Source organism: Pan troglodytes, chromosome 1, assembly GCF_028858775.2.
Source record: "Pan troglodytes isolate AG18354 chromosome 1, NHGRI_mPanTro3-v2.0_pri, whole genome shotgun sequence".
NCBI lineage: Eukaryota > Metazoa > Chordata > Mammalia > Primates > Hominidae > Pan > Pan troglodytes.
Window position 1 is genome coordinate 222,961,812 of NC_072398.2, and position 18,432 is coordinate 222,980,243.

At 51.2% G+C, this 18,432-nt stretch overlaps 1 protein-coding gene across 11 annotated transcripts in view; it reads left to right on the top strand.

The window, feature by feature from the left end:
* SLC2A5 (solute carrier family 2 member 5) overlaps positions 1 to 7,973 on the top strand; it is a 50,915-nt gene extending 42,942 nt beyond the window's left edge. For all 11 annotated transcript variants that reach the window (XM_063792654.1, XM_054661958.2, XM_054662015.2 and 8 more), the window contains 8 exon segments: positions 2,982 to 3,134; positions 4,730 to 4,855; positions 4,932 to 5,119; positions 5,257 to 5,367; positions 5,991 to 6,092; positions 6,414 to 6,489; positions 6,896 to 7,023; positions 7,128 to 7,973. In XM_063792654.1, the coding sequence (XP_063648724.1) occupies positions 2,982 to 3,134; positions 4,730 to 4,855; positions 4,932 to 5,119; positions 5,257 to 5,367; positions 5,991 to 6,092; positions 6,414 to 6,489; positions 6,896 to 7,023; positions 7,128 to 7,331 (1,088 nt within the window). In that variant the 3' untranslated portion in view covers positions 7,332 to 7,973.
* The last annotated feature ends 10,459 nt before the right edge of the window (positions 7,974 to 18,432 follow it).

The following is an 18,432-nucleotide window of genomic DNA, read 5'->3' on the forward strand; positions in this document are numbered from 1 at the left end:
CATAATCCATTTGCCAACAGTTTTTCACATACCTCCAGCAAGTCAGCAAAGTGGATCATCAAGCTATGTGCTGCTTAGACACTCATTTTAAAACCACCCATGTGGCCGGGTGCGGTGGCTCATGCCTGTAATACCAGCACTTTAGGAGGCTGAGGCAGTTGGATCACTTGAGGTCAGGAGTGCGAGACCAGCCTGGCCAACATGGTGAAACTCGGTCTCTACTAAAAATACAAAGATTAGCCGGGCATGGTGGAGTAGGTCTGTAATCCCAGCTACTAGGGAGGCTGAGGCATGAAAATCGCTTGAACCCAGGATGGGGAGGTTGCAGTGAGCCGAGATCGTGCCACTGTGCTCCAGCCTGGGCAACAGAGTGAAACTCTGTCTCAAAAACAAAACAAACAAACCAACACAAAAATAAAACCACCCATATGAACAAGAACCACATTGCTCACTCTAAAATGAAGTAAACAACTACCTTGACAAGGGGGGTGCCAAGATGAGCATGACTTTTACTGGAACATGCTCACAGTTCACTGATTTGTTATTAATCAACTTCTTGGCAGGAAGACTGAAGGTATTCATTGGCTCAGAGGAATTTAAACTTTTTGTTTGTTTGTTTGTTTGAGATGGACTCTTGCTTAGTTGCCCAGGCTGGAGTGCAGTGGCGCAGTCTCGGCTCACTGCAAGCTCCACCTGCTAAGTTCAAGCAATTCTTGTGCCTCAGCCTCCTGAGTAGCTAGCACTGCAGGCATGTGCCACCGTGCCCAGCTAATTTTTTTTGTATTTTTCATAGAGATGGGGTTTCACCATGTTGGCTAGGCTGGTCTCGAACTCCTGGCCTCAAGTGATCCACCTGCCTCGGCCTCCCAAAATGCTGGGATTACAGGGGTGAGCTACAGTGTCCAGCAGGAGGAATTTAAACTTCAAAAGCCAGGCCAGGCACGGTGGTTCATGCCTGTAATCCCAGCACTTTGGGAGGCCGAGGCGGGTGGATCACCTGAGGTCGGGAGTTCAGGACCAGCCTTGCCAACATGGTGAAACCCCGTCTCTACTAAAAATACAAAAATTAGCCAGGCGTGGTGGCGGGCACCTGTAATCCCAGCTACTCAGGAGGCTGGGGCAGGAGAATCACTTGAACCCGGGAGGCAGAGGTTGCAGTGAGCTGAGATCGCACCACTGCACTCCAGCCTGGGCGACAAGAGCGAAACTCGCATCTCGAAAAAAAAAAAAAGCCACTTTGCTCTGATTCTCGTATCAGAACTGGCTGGCTGGGAGGTCCTAGTGGAGTCATTTTAAAGACAAAAATAGAGATTGCTTTCCACCAACGTACAGGTAACCCCATCTCTTCACAAACCTCCTGAGGTTTGACCCTTTATTAATATCCTTCACCAAGATGCTCTTGCCGCTAAGTGGCTCTTGTTAAGTGGTGAGGACACAGCCTCCCACTTCAGCTCCCAGGAGGCCTTCCTTTCCTCTGCAGCCCTTTGCCCTGGGCCTGTGAGGTGTTGCTCCCTCTTCCCACCTAGACATGCTAAGAGCTGCTTTAAAGACTGCCCCTCTTTGCTCTGAAAATGAGGAAGAATCGATATTAGTGAACTGTGATGTCTCTTTTGAAATACTGAGCAGAGACGTCTGTGGGTAGAATTGCCAAACAGGAAAACATGGCCTCAGGTACCCTCCTATCTCAGTGCTATCAAATACCCCGCCATCAACAGCAGCTCCAAGCTCTGCTCACTCCAAACTCTGTTCCTGAGAGCCTCCCTTCAGAGACCCACGTCCCTGAGCCTCCATTTGACTCAGGATTTGGTACCTGATACTTGGACTAGTGAAACTTCCTCTCCATCCCCAGCCTCTGGATGTGCTTTTAGGAGAATTAAATAGGGCAATATATGTGAAAATACTTTGGAAGCTGTAAAATTAAATTCTGCCTATGTTTTTTAATTGACATCAGGCAACACGTCATTCTATAAAATAGAGTAAGTTTTCCCTCCACCAGATTCCAGCATGATGGGAAAATTTACAAGTTTAAATACTGGGGATTCAGAAGTAGTCCAGGCATTACAGAAATCCCAGAAATGCAGATATTCCATAATATGTATTGACATTTTAAATGCTTATAGAGACATATAACTTGTTCTTAAAGGTGTATGAAACTATCTCTGCATTGGTTTATTTACTGTTCCTATAAGGTAAAGCTGGGGGCTAGGGGTCCTGGGCCATACACACATACACACATGCCATATATATACATACACATACACATGCCCTATACACACACACACACACACACACACATATATATATACACACACACACACAGAGGCCATATATATATATATATATATGTACACACACGCCATATATATATACACACACACACACACACACACCAGGTCATATCCATATATACACACACACACAGAGGCCATACACACATACACATACATGCCATATGTAAATACACACAGGCCATATATATCACGCACGCGCACACACACACACACACACACATACATATTTTTAGTGGAAACGGTTCCACTATGTTGCCCAGGCTGGTCTCAAACTCCTGACCCCAAGTAATTTATCCTCCCCACTTAGCCTCCCCAAGTGCTGAAATTACAGGCACGAGCCATCACACCCAGCTGCCTTGCCTTTTATGAAACAGACCCTCCTCAAAAAGCAGAAACGTGAGTGGGTCTAGACTCAGGCCAGGGAGCGGGAAGGCCGTAGTTCCAGCTGGCCAGTGTCCCCAGATGATACAGGCCAAAGCAAGGGCCCCTGTGCATGAGCTCCTTTGATCTGTTTCTCTTTCCTTAAAGTATAAAGGGCTAAGAATTAAAAGAGGTGTTTGCTTTCTCCTTTGCAGTTTTGAGAGAGTTCTGGCCCAAATAATGTTATGGCTAAGAATAGTATACTTGAAGACAGCTTGTCCCTGCCAGACTAATTTTTTCTGATGGTGTTTCTATTTCACCTCCTCCCAGGTGTATCTTCCAACGTGGTCCCCATGTACTTAGGGGAGCTGGCCCCTAAAAACCTGCGGGGGGCTCTCGGGGTGGTGCCCCAGCTCTTCATCACTGTTGGCATCCTTGTGGCCCAGATCTTTGGTCTTCGGAATCTCCTTGCAAACGTAGATGGTGAGTTCAGGACATCTCGGGAGCACCCCCACCCCTTCACCACTACCCTTAGCCCCCTCCTTGTGTTCCAAAGCCACCACCACAGGACAGGACTTTATGCAGACTGGTCTCTTCTAACAGGCTGGATGTCCTTGGGGGGCCCATCCTGTCCCGAGCCAACATAGCAGGCCCTGGACAAAGGCGCGATAAGGGACTGGCCAGCGTTTACTATCTAGTCCCTCTTAGGAGATGGATGAGGTGGCTTTGAGTGATGGGCTTCTCTGCCTGCTCAGCGGCTGTCCATATGGAGGCCCATGGCATAGCAATGACAGCCACCAGTGTGCCAGGCTCTGTGCTTGGGGCGGACCCAGCATCAGTTCATAGGACCCTCCCAGCAACGCTGCTGCCTGGGGCTCAGTGATTATCCCATTTTGCAGACCAGAAAGAGAAGTACCAGGAGTGAGGGTGGCCTGGCCCCATGGGGGAGGTGGTGAGGACATCCCAGACCCTGCCTCCACCTTCCCCAAGACAGCCTGGGGCCTGGCACGCGGCAGGTGCACAGACACCTGTAACCGGGGTTGTTTTTGCATGACTTTCCCTTTAAACCATCATCAGTCATCCCGTCAGCCAAAACATAAGCCAGTTCCCGCCAGGGTTCTACACACCGTCTACAAGTCAGTCAAGTGGATCATCAAGCTCTGTGCTGCTTAGACACTCTCTATAGAAAGTGCTTACCGTGGGCCAAGTGCCAAGTCTTTTTTAGTAACTCATGTATTCCTCAGAACAGCCCTATTAAGCCTGTACCAGTATCATACCCATTTTGCAGGTGCATCACAGGTACAGAGAGATTGGAAGACTGGTCCAAGGTCTCATGAGGATGCAGACCCAGCGGCACAGACCTAGGTCCCTGTTTAAGTACCACATGCTCCTGCCTCTCCTTCACTCCTGCATGTGTTGGGGACACTTATGCCAAGGTGCCACGTTCTCATTAGGAGCTGGGACCAGAAGTGAATAAGCCAGGTTCCTGTCTCAGGGAGCTCCATAGCAGGACTCAAAACCACACACAGCCCTCTAGGCATTTGTGAAGCTCTGTGCTTCATTTTTTTGCTTTGCCTCTAGTTTTGCCTTTGCAGTACCAATGCGGCCAGCCCATGTGTCCCCTCTATGTGGAATGTTAAGGATATTCCCACTGTTTCTGGTTTCCTTTCTGTAATCAGAGCTGCCGTGACCATTCCAATTCAGGCATCCTGGTGGCCTGGCTTCTCTGGGCATAGAGCTGGGAGCGGGCAGTTGGGTCAGGCCGGGTGTGCTCAGCTCCTCCAGCCCCTGCGAGCCTGTCCTCTGAAGGACACGGGGACGTTCTCACCAGCACATGGTATTACCGGCCTCGTCGGTGTGGTCTGTCTGATGGGCGCAGGGGTGCGTCGCTGCTGATCCCTGCTGCAGGTGTTTCCCGAGTGTCCACCGTCGGGAGTTGCTGTTCTTAGGGCTGGGAAAGCCGTGCCCTCCTGGAGCCTGCACCCCACTCAGGATGACGGGGCTGGGGCCGGCTCTGCAGAGGGCGCCTTCGGGGTGGTGGGGAGGCCGCTGGTGCCAGCTCGCTGCCTTCCTCCCAGGCTGGCCGATCCTGCTGGGGTTGACCGGGGTCCCCGCGGCGCTGCAGCTCGTTCTGCTGCCCTTCTTCCCCGAGAGCCCCAGGTACCTGCTGATTCAGAAGAAAGACGAAGCGGCCGCCAAGAAAGGTAACGAGGGCTCGGGCGGGGACGGCCTCCAGGTTCTGCCCCCCAGCCCTGGTCCGACGGTGCCGCTTCTCCCCAGCCCTACAGACGCTGCGCGGTTGGGACTCTGTGGACAGGGAGGTGGCCGAGATCCGGCAGGAGGATGAGGCAGAGAAGGCCGCGGGCTTCATCTCGGTGCTGAAGCTGTTCCGGATGCGCTCGCTGCGCTGGCAGCTGCTGTCCATCATCGTCCTCATGGGCGGCCAGCAGCTGTCGGGCGTCAACGCTGTATGGGCCGGGCTGCGGCTCGGGAGCTGGGGAGGGCTCGGGGGGCGCGGGGCGCAGGTCTTGGGGCGCCGGGCGTGGGTCCTGGCGCCGAGGCCGCCTCCTCCGGGCAGCCGCCCAGCCCCGCGCTTGCCTTGCAGATCTACTACTACGCGGACCAGATCTACCTGAGCGCCGGCGTGCCGGAGGAGCACGTGCAGTACGTGACGGCCGGCACCGGGGCCGTGAACGTGGTCATGACCTTCTGCGCCGTGAGTGTCCTGGGAGCTGCCCACAGCCTCCACCCAAGGCCCCTCGGGCCCCCACGCCCCAGCCTCGGCGTCGCCAAAAGGGCAGCCCGTGGCCCCAAAACGTGGAGGACCAGCCGCTACTACAGAAACTCCGTGTGGGAGGTGGCCCCGCACCAGCCCCTCACACTTGGGGCTGCCGAGCCGCACCGGGCCCGGGGCCACCACCTGACCGGGATGTAGGCGTGCCTGGACCAGGCAGCGCCCACTGCTGGGTGGCTCCGAGCCCGGGCTACCCGGAGTGAGGCTCGGCCACCTCGGGATGGGAGCAGGCTCCGTGGGGGCAGCGTCTCCGGTGCATGCAGACATCTGGTCTCCCGAGGGCAGGAATCCTGAGGCTCAGGGTTGTGGGATTAGGAGGCCCTAGAGCTGAGTCTCAAGGGTGGGCAGCTGGGGTCCCGCATCACAGCCACAGCCGACTTCCCGCTGGCTGCCCAAGGGCATGTCTTGCACATGTGAATGTGAGTGTGCGTGCACATGGGTGGGCACCCGGTCCGCCCAGCTCTCCTCACAGCTGCCCCATTGGAGGGGGCTGGAGGGAGGTGAAGCTGGGCCTCTCCCGCCTGAGCCCTGCCACCCTCCTGTAGGTGTTCGTGGTGGAGCTCCTGGGTCGGAGGCTGCTGCTGCTGCTGGGCTTCTCCATCTGCCTCATAGCCTGCTGCGTGCTCACTGCAGCTCTGGCACTGCAGGTGAGGACAGGCCAGGGTCCCAGGAGCCCGGAGTTGCACCAGGAAGACCAGGGCCCCTCCCATCCTGCGCTTCCACCTGCCTTAAAATAAAAGGGGTCACAATGAGCTGTTTTAGCAAATACAACTGGCCAGACATCTGGGGACCGTGTGTCCTGCCAGCTCATAGCCCACGTTCAGCTGATTTCCCAGTGGCTCATCGAGGTGGCACTGCTGGGGGAGGAGCCAGGTGCCATCCTCCACCCACCAGGGCAGGTTGGCCGCCCCCTGGGGTCCCGTCCTAGCTTGTCTGCTCCAGGTGAACCAACTGCTTTCTCTCCACAGGACACGGTGTCCTGGATGCCATACATCAGCATCGTCTGTGTCATCTCCTACGTCATAGGACATGCCCTCGGGCCCAGTACGTACCCAAAGCTGGCCTCAGGGTGTCACAACCCCCTCTGGTCCCAGAAGCTCCGGGCTGGAGCTCCTTAGAGATACCAGGGATGGCCAATGCAGGCTGGAAATGGCATCTCTTCCCCCGTCCACCGCAAGGGGGTGGGTGGCACATAATGAGAGCGAAATGGTAAAAGGGTGGTGTGGGTGGGAACACACAGACTGTGCAGGCAGCAGAGTGGGCCTAACGGGTGGTTGCTGGCCTGCCATCCCTGTACACTGCCGTTTGCCTCCTACGTGCTGCCCCACATGCCCAAGAGTCCTGGAGATGCCGCTGTCCTGGGGCCAGCTACCTGGTGGGTCTGCATGGCCAGGCCTGGGATGCTCGGGCCCGCTCTGCCTTCAGGGAGGCTGCTCTCCTCCCCCTACAGGTCCCATACCCGCGCTGCTCATCACTGAGATCTTCCTGCAGTCCTCTCGGCCATCTGCCTTCATGGTGGGGGGCAGCGTGCACTGGCTCTCCAACTTCACCGTGGGCTTGATCTTCCCGTTCATCCAGGTGAGTGGGGCCCGGGGCCCACGCTCACCAGATCCCCATGCAGTACAGTGCGAGCCCCTGGGCAAACCACATCCCACACGTGTCACCTGCCCCTCTTCCCGCAGGAGGGCCTCGGCCCGTACAGCTTCATTGTCTTCGCCGTGATCTGCCTCCTCACCACCATCTACATCTTCTTGATTGTCCCGGAGACCAAGGCCAAGACGTTCATAGAGATCAACCAGATTTTCACCAAGATGAATAAGGTGTCTGAAGTGTACCCGGAAAAGGAGGAACTGAAAGAGCTTCCACCTGTCACTTCGGAGCAGTGACTCTGGAGAGGAAGCCAGTGGAGCTGGTCTGCCAGGGTCTTCCCACTCTGGCTTATTTTTCTGACTTCTAGCTGTCTGTGAATATCCAGAAATAAAACAACTCTGATGTGGAATGCAGTCCTCATCTCCAGCCTCCCCACCCCAGTGGGAACTGTGCAAAGGGCTGCCTTGCTGTTCTTGAAGCTGGGCTGTCTCTCTCCATGTTGGCCTGTCACCGGACCCGAGTCAATTAAACAGCTGGTCCTCCACTTTCTGGTTCAGCCTTCGTGTGGCTCCTGGTAACATGGCTCCACCTTGCTGGGTCAACCTTTGTGTGGCTCCTGGTAACATAACAAAAACAGTTACTATAGTGGTGAGATGGAAGGAATCAAATTTTGCCAGAGAAACTAACTTGGTGGCCCTGACAGGTCTTCCAGGGCCATGGGCATTTGTTTAGAGCCCAATTCATCCTCTTACCAGATCCTTTTCCAGAAATACCTGTCTAGGAAGGTGTGATGTCAGAAGCAATGACATCCAGAAAGCTGAGGAACAGGTTCCTGTGGAGACACTGAGTCAGAATTCTTCATCCTAAATTATTTTGTTAGTGGAAAATGGAATTGCTTCTGTGTAGTCAATAAAATGAATCTGATCACTTTTCAACAAGACGTGCTGCTGTTCTTTGAGCAAGTAGAAGGCAGGAGGAAGTTCCCTGCTCATTCAGGCAGTGTTTTTTTTGTTTTTATTTTTGCTTTTTTTTTTTTTTTTAAGATGGAGTCTCGCTCTGTCGCCCAGGCTGGAGTGCAGTGGTGCGATCTCAGCTCACTGCAAACTCCACCTCCCGGGTTCACACCATTCTCCTGCCTCAGCCTCCTGAGTAGCTGGGACTACAGGCGCCTGCCACCACGCCCGGCTAATTTTTTTGTATTTTTGGTAGAGACTGGGTTTCACTGTGTTGGCCAGGATAGTCTCGATCTCCTGACCTCATGATCCGCCCACCTAGGCCCCCCAAAGTGCTGGGATTACAGGCGTGAGCCACTGTGCCCAGCCACTTCAGGCAGTTTGACTGCACGAGTGTCAGTTCCTTGAGGGCAGGGGCTTGGTCAGTTTTGTTTATGCCTGAATCCCCAGCATCTCGAAGAGGGCCTCTGGAGGCTGAGGTGGGAGGATTGCTTAAGCCTGGGAAGTAGAGGTTGCAGTGAGCTGAAATTGCACCCTATACTCCAGCCTGGGCAACACAGTGAGATCCCATCTCAAAAAAATTTTTTTTAATTGGGCATGGTGACACGCCTTTGGGGTCCCAGCTATTTGGGAGGCTGAAATGGGAGGATCGCTTGAGCCTGGGAGGTCAAGGCTGCCCTGAATCATGATTGCATCACTGCACACCAGCCTGCATGACAGAATGAGACCTTGTCTCAAATAAATAAATACATGTAAGATTGAGGAAGCTTCCAAATGTCCTCAGGTATGTAATGAAATCTTGAGGAGTCTTAAAATCTTGAGACTGTGGTGGGGGAGGAAGGGAAAAGGAACAGGGTCTTGATATGGTTTGGCTGTGTCCCCACCCAAATCTCATCTTGAATTGTAGCTCCCATAATTCCCATGTGTTCTGGGAGGGACCCTGTGGGAGATAATTGAATCATGGGGGCAATTTCCCCCATACTGTTCTCATGGTAGTGAATCAGCCTCATGAGATCTGATGGTTCTGTAAGGGGTAACACCTTTTGCTTGGTTCTCATTCTCTCTTGCCTGCCACCATGTAAGATGTGCCTTTTGCTTTCTGGCATGATTGCGAGGCCTCCCCAGCCATGTGGAACGGCGAGTCCATTAAATCTCTTTTTCTTTGCAATTTACCCAGTCTCTGATACATCTTTATCAGCAGCATGAAAATGGTCTAACACAGGTCTCTCCCCAAAAATATAGAGAGTTGGAAGTTTTTCTTAGAGATATGAATAAAGGGTGTGAGTGTGAGTGTATATGCAAAAATATAGATAAAACCTTGAAAGTGCTGAATGGCCTGTAGCAAGAAGTGATGTCTTCTCATAGATGGGTGGCAGAGGCTGGTGGCCGGGAGAGAGAGCAGTGGGACTTGGGAGCACTTTTTGTGGGTATGTAATGGAGATTCCACCAGCAACAAGCTAAACCACTCACAAGCGGGCCCAGAGGAAGTAAATAGAACACTGTGGTTGAACCATCCTTGGCCTTCTGCAGCAAGGATCTGCAGCCTGGAAGGGGCACAGAAACAACCAAAGATGAAGGCTCTCAGAGCTGAGGAGAGGCCAGGTCAGAATATCAGAAGTCAAGAAACTGCAGCACCTCTAACACAGGGGAGGCTATGAAGTTCATGGTTCTGGATGTCTGCTCCCTGGGTTCAAACCTTGGTTCTGCCACATTAATTGTGCAACTTGGAAAGTTACTTGGCTTTTCTGTATCTCAGTTTTCTCTTCTGTTAAATGGCACTAATAATAAATGTCTCACATGTCCATTGTGAGAATTAAATGACTTTATATGTTTTTGGTGTTTGGATCAGTGACATGTATTTAGTTTTCTTAGGTACTTTTAAGTGCTTGGGAATAAGCATTAATCTTGAGGACAAATAAACTCACAAATAAGATACAGTGAGAGGCCACTCTGCATGTATACTAGGATTGAGCAATTTAGTAAATGGATGGCAGACGGTGGGGGCCATTTCACAGTTGCAGTGGGAGGTTACAGATAAGCAGGGAGAGAGCGCGAATGATCCACGTGGTGGTAGATCACTCTCTACTCCAAGTAGACTTGGAGACCTTGGTATGAACTCACATGCAGTTTAATATAGATTCAGGCTACATATACAAATATAGATAAGTATCTACACATGGGTTAGTAAAATACAGCAGGAAGAGAGATGTGGGAGTATAGAAGGGAGGTAAGGAATTTGGAAAAACAAGTGTGATTTCTCCAGTTGGAGAAGATGTGATAGGAAAGTGAGGGATGGGCATTCCAGGCAACAGACAGCACAGAGAGGTGTGGAGGCGTTGAGGGATGCTACAAGTTATTTGGTCTGAAAGTGAAGCCAGAGAGGTGGCAGGGGCTGCGGGGTGGGGGCAGCTATAGTGGATCCTGTGGGTCCCAGGAGCCAAGTTGAACTTCATTGTCAAGACAACCGGGGGTTATGTGATGACCGAGTTTCCAGGAGCACCTGGCATGAATGTGAAGGGGTGGGGCTTGGATAGGGAGACCAGCTGGTAAATAATGAGGACCCAGCAAAGCCAGCAGTAGTCAGGGCCGAATGTGAGGGAGCATTCAGAGAGTCAGTAGGATTTGGGATCCACTCAGCAGTGAGCAGTTGGGCGTCCCTGCCAGGTTTCTAATATGGGCCAATGGGGAATGGCTGGAAGAGCTGGGTGGCAGGTTTTAGGAGAAGGTCATATATACTTTTTGGACACGTTGAGATGGAGGAGATCATGGGACACACAGAAGATATCCAGAAGGAAGGTGGCATGTGGCTCTGGAACTCAGGGGAGCAGGGACATAAGTTTGGGGAAACCATATATCTGTTAGCACCTACTGTGTGCCAGGCATGGCTCCAGGCCCTGGGGCCAGGGTTCTGAGTGAGAGGTGCAGTGAAGAAAAGTAGATTAGCCCAAGGGGTGACAGGTGGAGAAGCAGCTGAACAGAGAGGGGAGTGGGGCTGGCTGGGGGGCAGCAGATGCAAATGTCTTGTGGGAGAGGGTTGGCCATGGTTCAGGGAACGATGGGAGGCAAGTGATGCTGGGGCAGAAAGGGGGTTGGGGAGGAGGAAGGGGGCACTGTGCAGACACTCAGTTGGCCCCCAGGAGCATCAGAGATTCTATTCTGAATGTGTCAGGAGGCCACTGGCTCACTTGAGTCAGAGAGTATCCTGATCTGATTTGCAATTTAAGAAATCATTCCAGCTGCTCTGGAGAAGTCTGAAGGAGCCCACGAGACAGCAAGGAAATCAGATCCTTACAAAAGATTTGAGACTAGGTTAAAGCCTCGCATTTGCATAAGATTGCCCCAGGTTTGCCAACTGAGAGGATGAAAGGTGAGAGGTGGGCTGGGTGTGCTGGCTCATGCCTGGAATCTCGGCACTTAGGGAGGTTGAGGTGGGAGGATTACTTAAGGCCATGAGTTCGAGACCAGCCTGGGCAACACAGTGAGAAACCCCCGCCCCCCACCATGTCTACAAAAAGTAAAAATAAAAATAATTAACTGAATGTGGTGATACACACCTGTAGTCCCAGCAACACGGGTCTGAGGCAGGAGGATCGCTTGTGCCTAGAAGTCATGATCACACCAGTGCACTTCAGCCTGGGCAACAGAGCAAGACCTTGTCTCTAATAAATAAATAAATAAATAACTTTTTTTTTAAGGTGGGAGATGGAGCACCATCCAACAAGGGGCACAGGAAAGCCAGCAGAGAGGACTGAGCTGCCAAGCTCTGCCATTTGCTGAGACTAGAAAAAGAGTTCCCCTTGGATTCAATGACTCAGTGACCTCAGGGAGTGCTGTCAGGGGTAGTGTGGGGGCAGAAGGTAGACTGCTAGGGTGAAGACTGCAACTGAGGCAGAAAAGAAAGAATGGGAGCTCTAGTTATTGTTCACTCTTCCTTCCTCCCTTTGCTATTCCTGCTTGAGTGGGTGTTATGTCACTTACAGAACACGTACACATATATAACATAAAAAATAAGTAGACATAGGCCGGGCGTGGTGGCTCACGCCTGTAATCCCAGCACTTTGGGAGGCTGAGGTGGGTGGATCACAAGGTCAGGAGATCGAGACCATCCTGGCTAGCAAGGTGAAACCCCGTCTCTACTAAAAATACAAAAATTAGCCGGGCATGGTGGCGGCACCTGTAGTCCCAGCTACTCGGGAGGCTGAGGCAGGAGAATGGCATGAACCAGGGAGGTGGAGCTTGCAGTGAGCTGAGACTGTGCCACTGCACTCCAGCCTGGGCAACAGAGTGAGACTCTGTCTCAAAAAAAAAAAAAATTTTTTTTTAAATAAGTAGACATATATTGGAGGTTTGTAGGCAACATTTCCTTACTGATGGGGAGGCATGATTTTAAAAGTTTGGAGACCACTGGGAGCCAAGCTGCCTGCAAAGATCAGTGAAAGCTGAGGCGAAATGACGCTTTGGGAGAATTAGACAATGTCAGGGGATTGTGATGGCAGCAGCCACTCCAGACGGCTGCCACTGCCATCACACCAGCTGCAGCAGGGAGGTGCAGCCCAGGCTGCACATTCCATGGAGCAAACAGGAGCTCCCCGGGTGCCACTGCAGCCACCCAAACTGCAGCTGTAGACCCTAACCTTCTGCTCCATGGAGCAGGCAGGAGGCCCCCACCGACCCCACCTCCCAATGCAGCTGCAGCCGCCCAAACCGTGGCTACAGACTCAGGCATCCCCACACTCTTGGGGACCCAGGAAGGACCCGCTGCCCTCACAGGCTTGCAAGTGCCTGCTTCTGCTGCCTGGCTTCTCCCTGCTGTCGGCACCCACTTTGATCTCTGTGGCACTGCCAGGGCTGCATGCTCCAGAGCCAGCAGGAGCTAGGGACAAGCAGGAGCCCCGCCCCTTCTGAGTTCATGGGGGTGGGAGCTCCCCAGGTGCAGCTGCAGCCTCCACCTGCACCCCCCACCAGATGCAGGCCCTAGGCGTCTCTGCAGTCTGCACCTTCAGGGGCCCGGCAAGGCCTTCCCACCCCTCCCCTCTGTCCCCACAGACTTGAGGATGTCTCCTCCCACTGCCTGGCTTCTCTCCACTCCTGGCACCCACTCCAGTCTCGGAGAGGGGTTGGGGCTGAGCCTGGGCACTGTCACAGCTCAGCTGGGTGTGCATACACCCTGGGAAGTGCTGACATGCCAGCCCCCTGCTGCCTTGGCCCCCTCTGGAATTTGGGCACTGATGAGTGTAAGAGGGGAAGCTTAAGGGGGGCTGAGAGTGGCTCAGTGCTGGCCTACAGGTGCCCCTTACTGCAAGCAACATGGGTGCCACAGACAGCTGTGGGAGGCAGACAGGTTCCTGAGCGGAAGTGGACAGGTCCCTGTAAGACCCCACCTTCAGGCCAGGGAGGGGCTAAAGGCTGGGGGCTGGGCTGCCAGTCCTCCAGACTGGACTGGGGACTTGTGATGCCTTTTCTGGGCCCACCTATGGCCCCCCATGGACCAATAGGCATGTACTTCCTCCCCTTTGAGGTCCATAAAAGCCCCAGACTCAGCCAGAACAGGGCAGAGGATGGAAAGACGACAGGATGACCAGCTGCAGAGAGGAGCTACCCTCTCCAGGGCCTCCTCTCTACTGAGAGCTGAACACTCGATGGGACAATCTGCCTACAGAGAGGAGCTACCTACTGTGGGCCTCCTCTGAGCTGTTCTAACACTCAATAAAGCTCCTCTTCATCTTGTTCACCCTCCACTTGTCTGCATACCTCATTCTTCCTGGATGCAGGACAAGAACTCAGGCAAAGGCTGCCACCGGCCACAGAGGTTTCTGGCCAGAAAATCAACACTTCAAAGATTAGATAACAATGCTAAGTCCCTGTGATGGGATCAAGGTCAGGACACTTGGCAAGTGAGAGATGGAGCTGAAAAGGGTTCATCTGAAGAAGGTTCAGACCCGTTTGCTCACCACTGTGTCCACCATGCCTGGAACAGTGACTGGCACAGAGTAGGAATTCATTCAGTGCTTTTTGAATGAATGAGTCTTGGTAAAGAGGATTTTAAATGGTTGACAGCAGAGTAAGAAAGAGTGGATCTGGGGAGGAGTTGTCAGCCCCCAGGCAACATGTTCATAAGCCAAATTAGGCAGTTGGAAGGTAGGTTTGACCAGCGTTTTTCACACTTCCAGATGTCACATACCAAAATTTGGTAGACTAACATCGGGCTGCCTCTTTCCATTTTGCAAATAAAAACACTTTTTAAAAACTGGCCAGGTGCAGTGGCTCATGTCTGTAATCCCAGCAGGATTGCTTGAGCCCAGGAATTTGAGACCAGCCTGAGCAGCAAAGTGAGACTGTGTCTCTAATTTGCATATATATATATATATAATTTTTAAAAAATGAACTCCCATCACCAAATTGAGGAAACAATGTTTTAAATAAAGGGCATTTTACTATCTAGACAGGATGTAATCACAGAATAAATTTCAGTCTTTTAAATTGAATAGATTTTTCTTTGTGAAAATCTCACTCCATTGCCCTGTGTCCTGGTATTGCTTAGTGGCTTAACCACCAGGACAGAAACATCAGGAACAAGGGCAGGGCAGTGCATGGTGCACTGGCCATTTCCATTACAGAAGGGCGCTCAGAAAGGAGAGCTGAAGTTCCAATCTGGAATGTTAGTTAGACTGAGTCTTGCCCCCTTCAATCTGCTTTCTCCAGGATTATTTTTTAGTTCCTGCAGGAAGAATGAGAAAGCAGGTAGTTGGCATCCTGACACTCTCATCTGAACATTTCCTTTCCCCTCCTACTACTCTGCAGTGAATTGAGTGCTTTTTTTCTCCCTTTTTCATGTGTTTGCTTTTTTTTTTTTTTTTAGACAGGGTCTCACTCCGTCACCCAGACTAGAGTGCAACGGCACTATCTCAGCAATCTGCAAACTCCACCACTCAGGCTCAAGTGATCCTCCCCCTTCAGCTTCCCTAGTAGCTGGGACTACAGACACATGCCACCATACCCAGCTAATTTTTGTATTTTTTGTAGAGGCAGGGTTTCACCATGTTGCACAGGCTGGTCTTGAGCTCCTGAACTTAAGTGATCCACCAGTCTCGGCCTCCCAAAGTGTTAGGATTACCAGCATGAGCCACCACACCTGGCCCTAACAGTGCTGTTTGAGGGGCTGCTCTTGTCATCCTACATTCTGCACAGCACTGGGACATGCAAGTGATACATACATGGCATCTTCTGTCTTTAGGAATTTACAGTGTAGCCAGGAAGATAAACACCATGCATGCCTTTTCCCTCCTTGCACCCTTGAACTCCAAGTGGGTCACCAGAGCCATCTGTGAAAATTTGGCTAGGGTCCCTGCTCTTACCAGATGTCTTAGTTCATTTTGTGTTGCTATAACAGAATACCACAGAGTAGGCAATTTATAAGCAACAGAAGTGTGTTTGGCTCATGATTCTGGAGGCTGAAGTCCAAGATTGAGGAGCTGCATCTGGTGAGGACCTTCCTGCTGTGTCATAACATGGCAGATTCCTTTATTTTAGCCCAGTGAGACCCATGTCAGACTTATGACACGTAGACCCCTAAGATAATAAATATGTGTTGTTTTAAGCCACTACATTTTTGGTAATTTGTTACAAAAGCCATAGAAAACTAATATAGAGATTTTGGTATTGGGAAATGGAGTGCTGCTGTTAACACCTAAATAGCTAAAAGTATGTAAATGGCTTTAGCATTGCACAATGAGAAGAGGCTGGGAGAATTTTTAGAAGCATGCTATAAAAAGCCTAGATTACCTTGAACAGACTGTTAGTAAAAATATGAATGTTAATGACCCTGCGGGTGAGGACTCAGAAAGGAGGGAGGAGCAGAGTGGAGAAAATGCCTATCCCTTTAGAGAATACCTACAACAGGCAGGGTGCAGAGGCTCACACCTCTAACACCAGCACTTTGGGAGGCCGCAGTGGACAGATCATTTGAAGCCAGGAGTTCAACGCCAGCCTGGCCAACATGCTGAAACTCCATCTCTATTGAAAATACATGGTCAGGCAAGGTGGCTCACACCTGTAATCCCAGCATTTTGGGAAGCCAAGGAGGGTGGATCACCTGAGGTCAGGAATTTGAGACCAGCCTGGCCTATATTATAAAATCTCCTCTCTACCAAAAATATGAAAGTTAGCCAGGCATAGTGGCACACGCCTGTAGTCCCAGCTACTCAGGAGGCTGAGGCAGAACACTTGAACCCAGGAGGTGGAGGTTGCAGTGAACCAAGGCATATGAGACCACATGCCTCTCAGCCCTAAGAGCGCTTAGCCCTGTGCCACCTCCTCCTCCTGGCCACTGCACTCCAGCCTGGGCAATAGAGTGAGACTCTGTCTAAAAAACAAAAAAAAATGCAAAAATTAGCTGAGCATGGTGGCGCATGCCTGTAATCCCAGCTACTTGGGAGACCGAGGCATGAGGATTGCTTGAACACTGGAGGCCGGAGGCTACAGTCAGCCATGATCACGCCACTGCACTCCAGCCTGGGCAACACAGCAACACTTTGTCTCAAAAAAAGAGGGAGAGAGAGAGAATACCTACAACATAGTCAGGAGCAGGAGCAGGATAAAGATAAATAAGGACCTTTCATTCTCTCAGTCTTATCATTTACCCACCTGTTACCATCCATGGGCAAACACATTTTCCCCCAGGTATCCTTTTTTTTTTTTTTTTTTTTTTGAAACAGGTTCTCGCTCTATCACCCAGGCTGGAGTGCAGTGGTGTGATCATGGCTCACTGCAGCCTCAACCTCCTGTTTTCCAGTGATCCTCCTACCTCAGCCTCCCAAGTAGCTGGGACCACAGGGGCATGCCACCATGCCCAGCTGATTTTTGTATTTTTGGTAGAGATGAGGTTTCACCATGTTGCCCTGGCTGGTCTTGAACTCCTGAGCTCAAGCAATCCTCCACCCACTCAGCCTCTCATTGTGCTGTGCTTATAGGCATGAGCCACCGCACCCTGGCGTTCCCCAGGTATACTATGTGTATTCTGCTTTGATCACTTCTCTTAAAGATCATGTTAATTAAAAAACATGTTAATGTTTCCATGTTCCTACATTTCATAATTATCCTTTGAAACAGAAGTCTGGCATTCCAATCAATTAGTTACTCTTAATTTATTCAATCATTCTCTACTTTTAAAAAAATGCTAGTAGAGATGATTCTGAAATAAGCACCTTTGTCCAATATTTTATTGACTTATTTAACACTATTTAGTGTAATTAGAAATAATAACTGTGTTTTTCTGAAAGTGTTTAATTTGTTCATTCCCCCAAATGGACAATTAGTCCAAATGCACAAGAGGAGGCATATATGAAGAACCTAGGAACACAGAAAGGAACAGCAAACTCTGGGGTCTACTTCCGGCTGGAGGGTGGGAGGAGGGAGAGGAGCAGCAAACAACTATTGGGAAGTGGGCTTAATACCTGGGTGATGAAATAATCTGTACAACAAACCCCCGTGGCACGAGTTTACCTATGTAACAAACCTTCACATATACCCTGAACCTAAAATAAAAGTTAAAAAAAAAAAAAAAAAGCCAGGTGCGGTGGCTCATGCCTGTAAGCCCAGCACTTTGGGAGGCCAAGGCAGGCGGATCACTAGAGGTCAGGAGTTCTAGACCAGCCTGGCCAACATGGTGAAACCTCATCTCTACTAAAAATACAAAAAAAAAGGCTGGGTGCGGTGGCTCACGCCTGTAATCCCAGCACTTTGGGAGGCCGAGGCGGGCAGATCATGAAGTCAGGAGATCCAGGCCATCCTGGCTAACACGGTGAAACCCCGTCTCTACTAAAAATACAAAAAAAAAAATTAGCCGGGCATGGTGGCAGGCACCTGTGGTCCCAGCTACTCAGGAGGCTGAGACAGGAGAATGGCGTGAACCCGGGAGGCAGAGCTTGCAGTGAGCTGAGATTGCGCCACCGCACTCCAGCCTGGGCGACAAAGCGAGACTCCATCTCAAAAAAAAAAAAAAAAAAAAAGCTGGGTGTGGCGGCACATGCCTGTAATCCCGGCTACTTGGGAGGCTAAGGCAGGAGAATAGCTTGAGCCCAGGAAGCGGAGGTTGCAGTGAGCTGAGATTGCGCCACTGCACTCCAGCCTGGGCAACAAAGGAAGACCCTGTCTCAAAAAAAAAAAGAGGCATACATGGAAAAATGACACAGAAAAAGCATCCTAGATCCAGGTCACAGCCTCACTGGGTCTCTGAAAGTCCTCGTTTCTGCGGACCAATGTCAGGCAATGTTTTTTCTCTCTCCTTGGTGCAACTAGGGAGCTTTCGGCTTGGGGCTTGGTGGGTGCAAAGATGAAATTCGTGCTGTGTATGATTTGTGCACTGGCAATGTGTGTCTTATCAACATTTCCAAGGAGAATTTGCTCCTAGGGAAAGTCAGCAGGGTCCAGAGAGCAAAAGGATCAT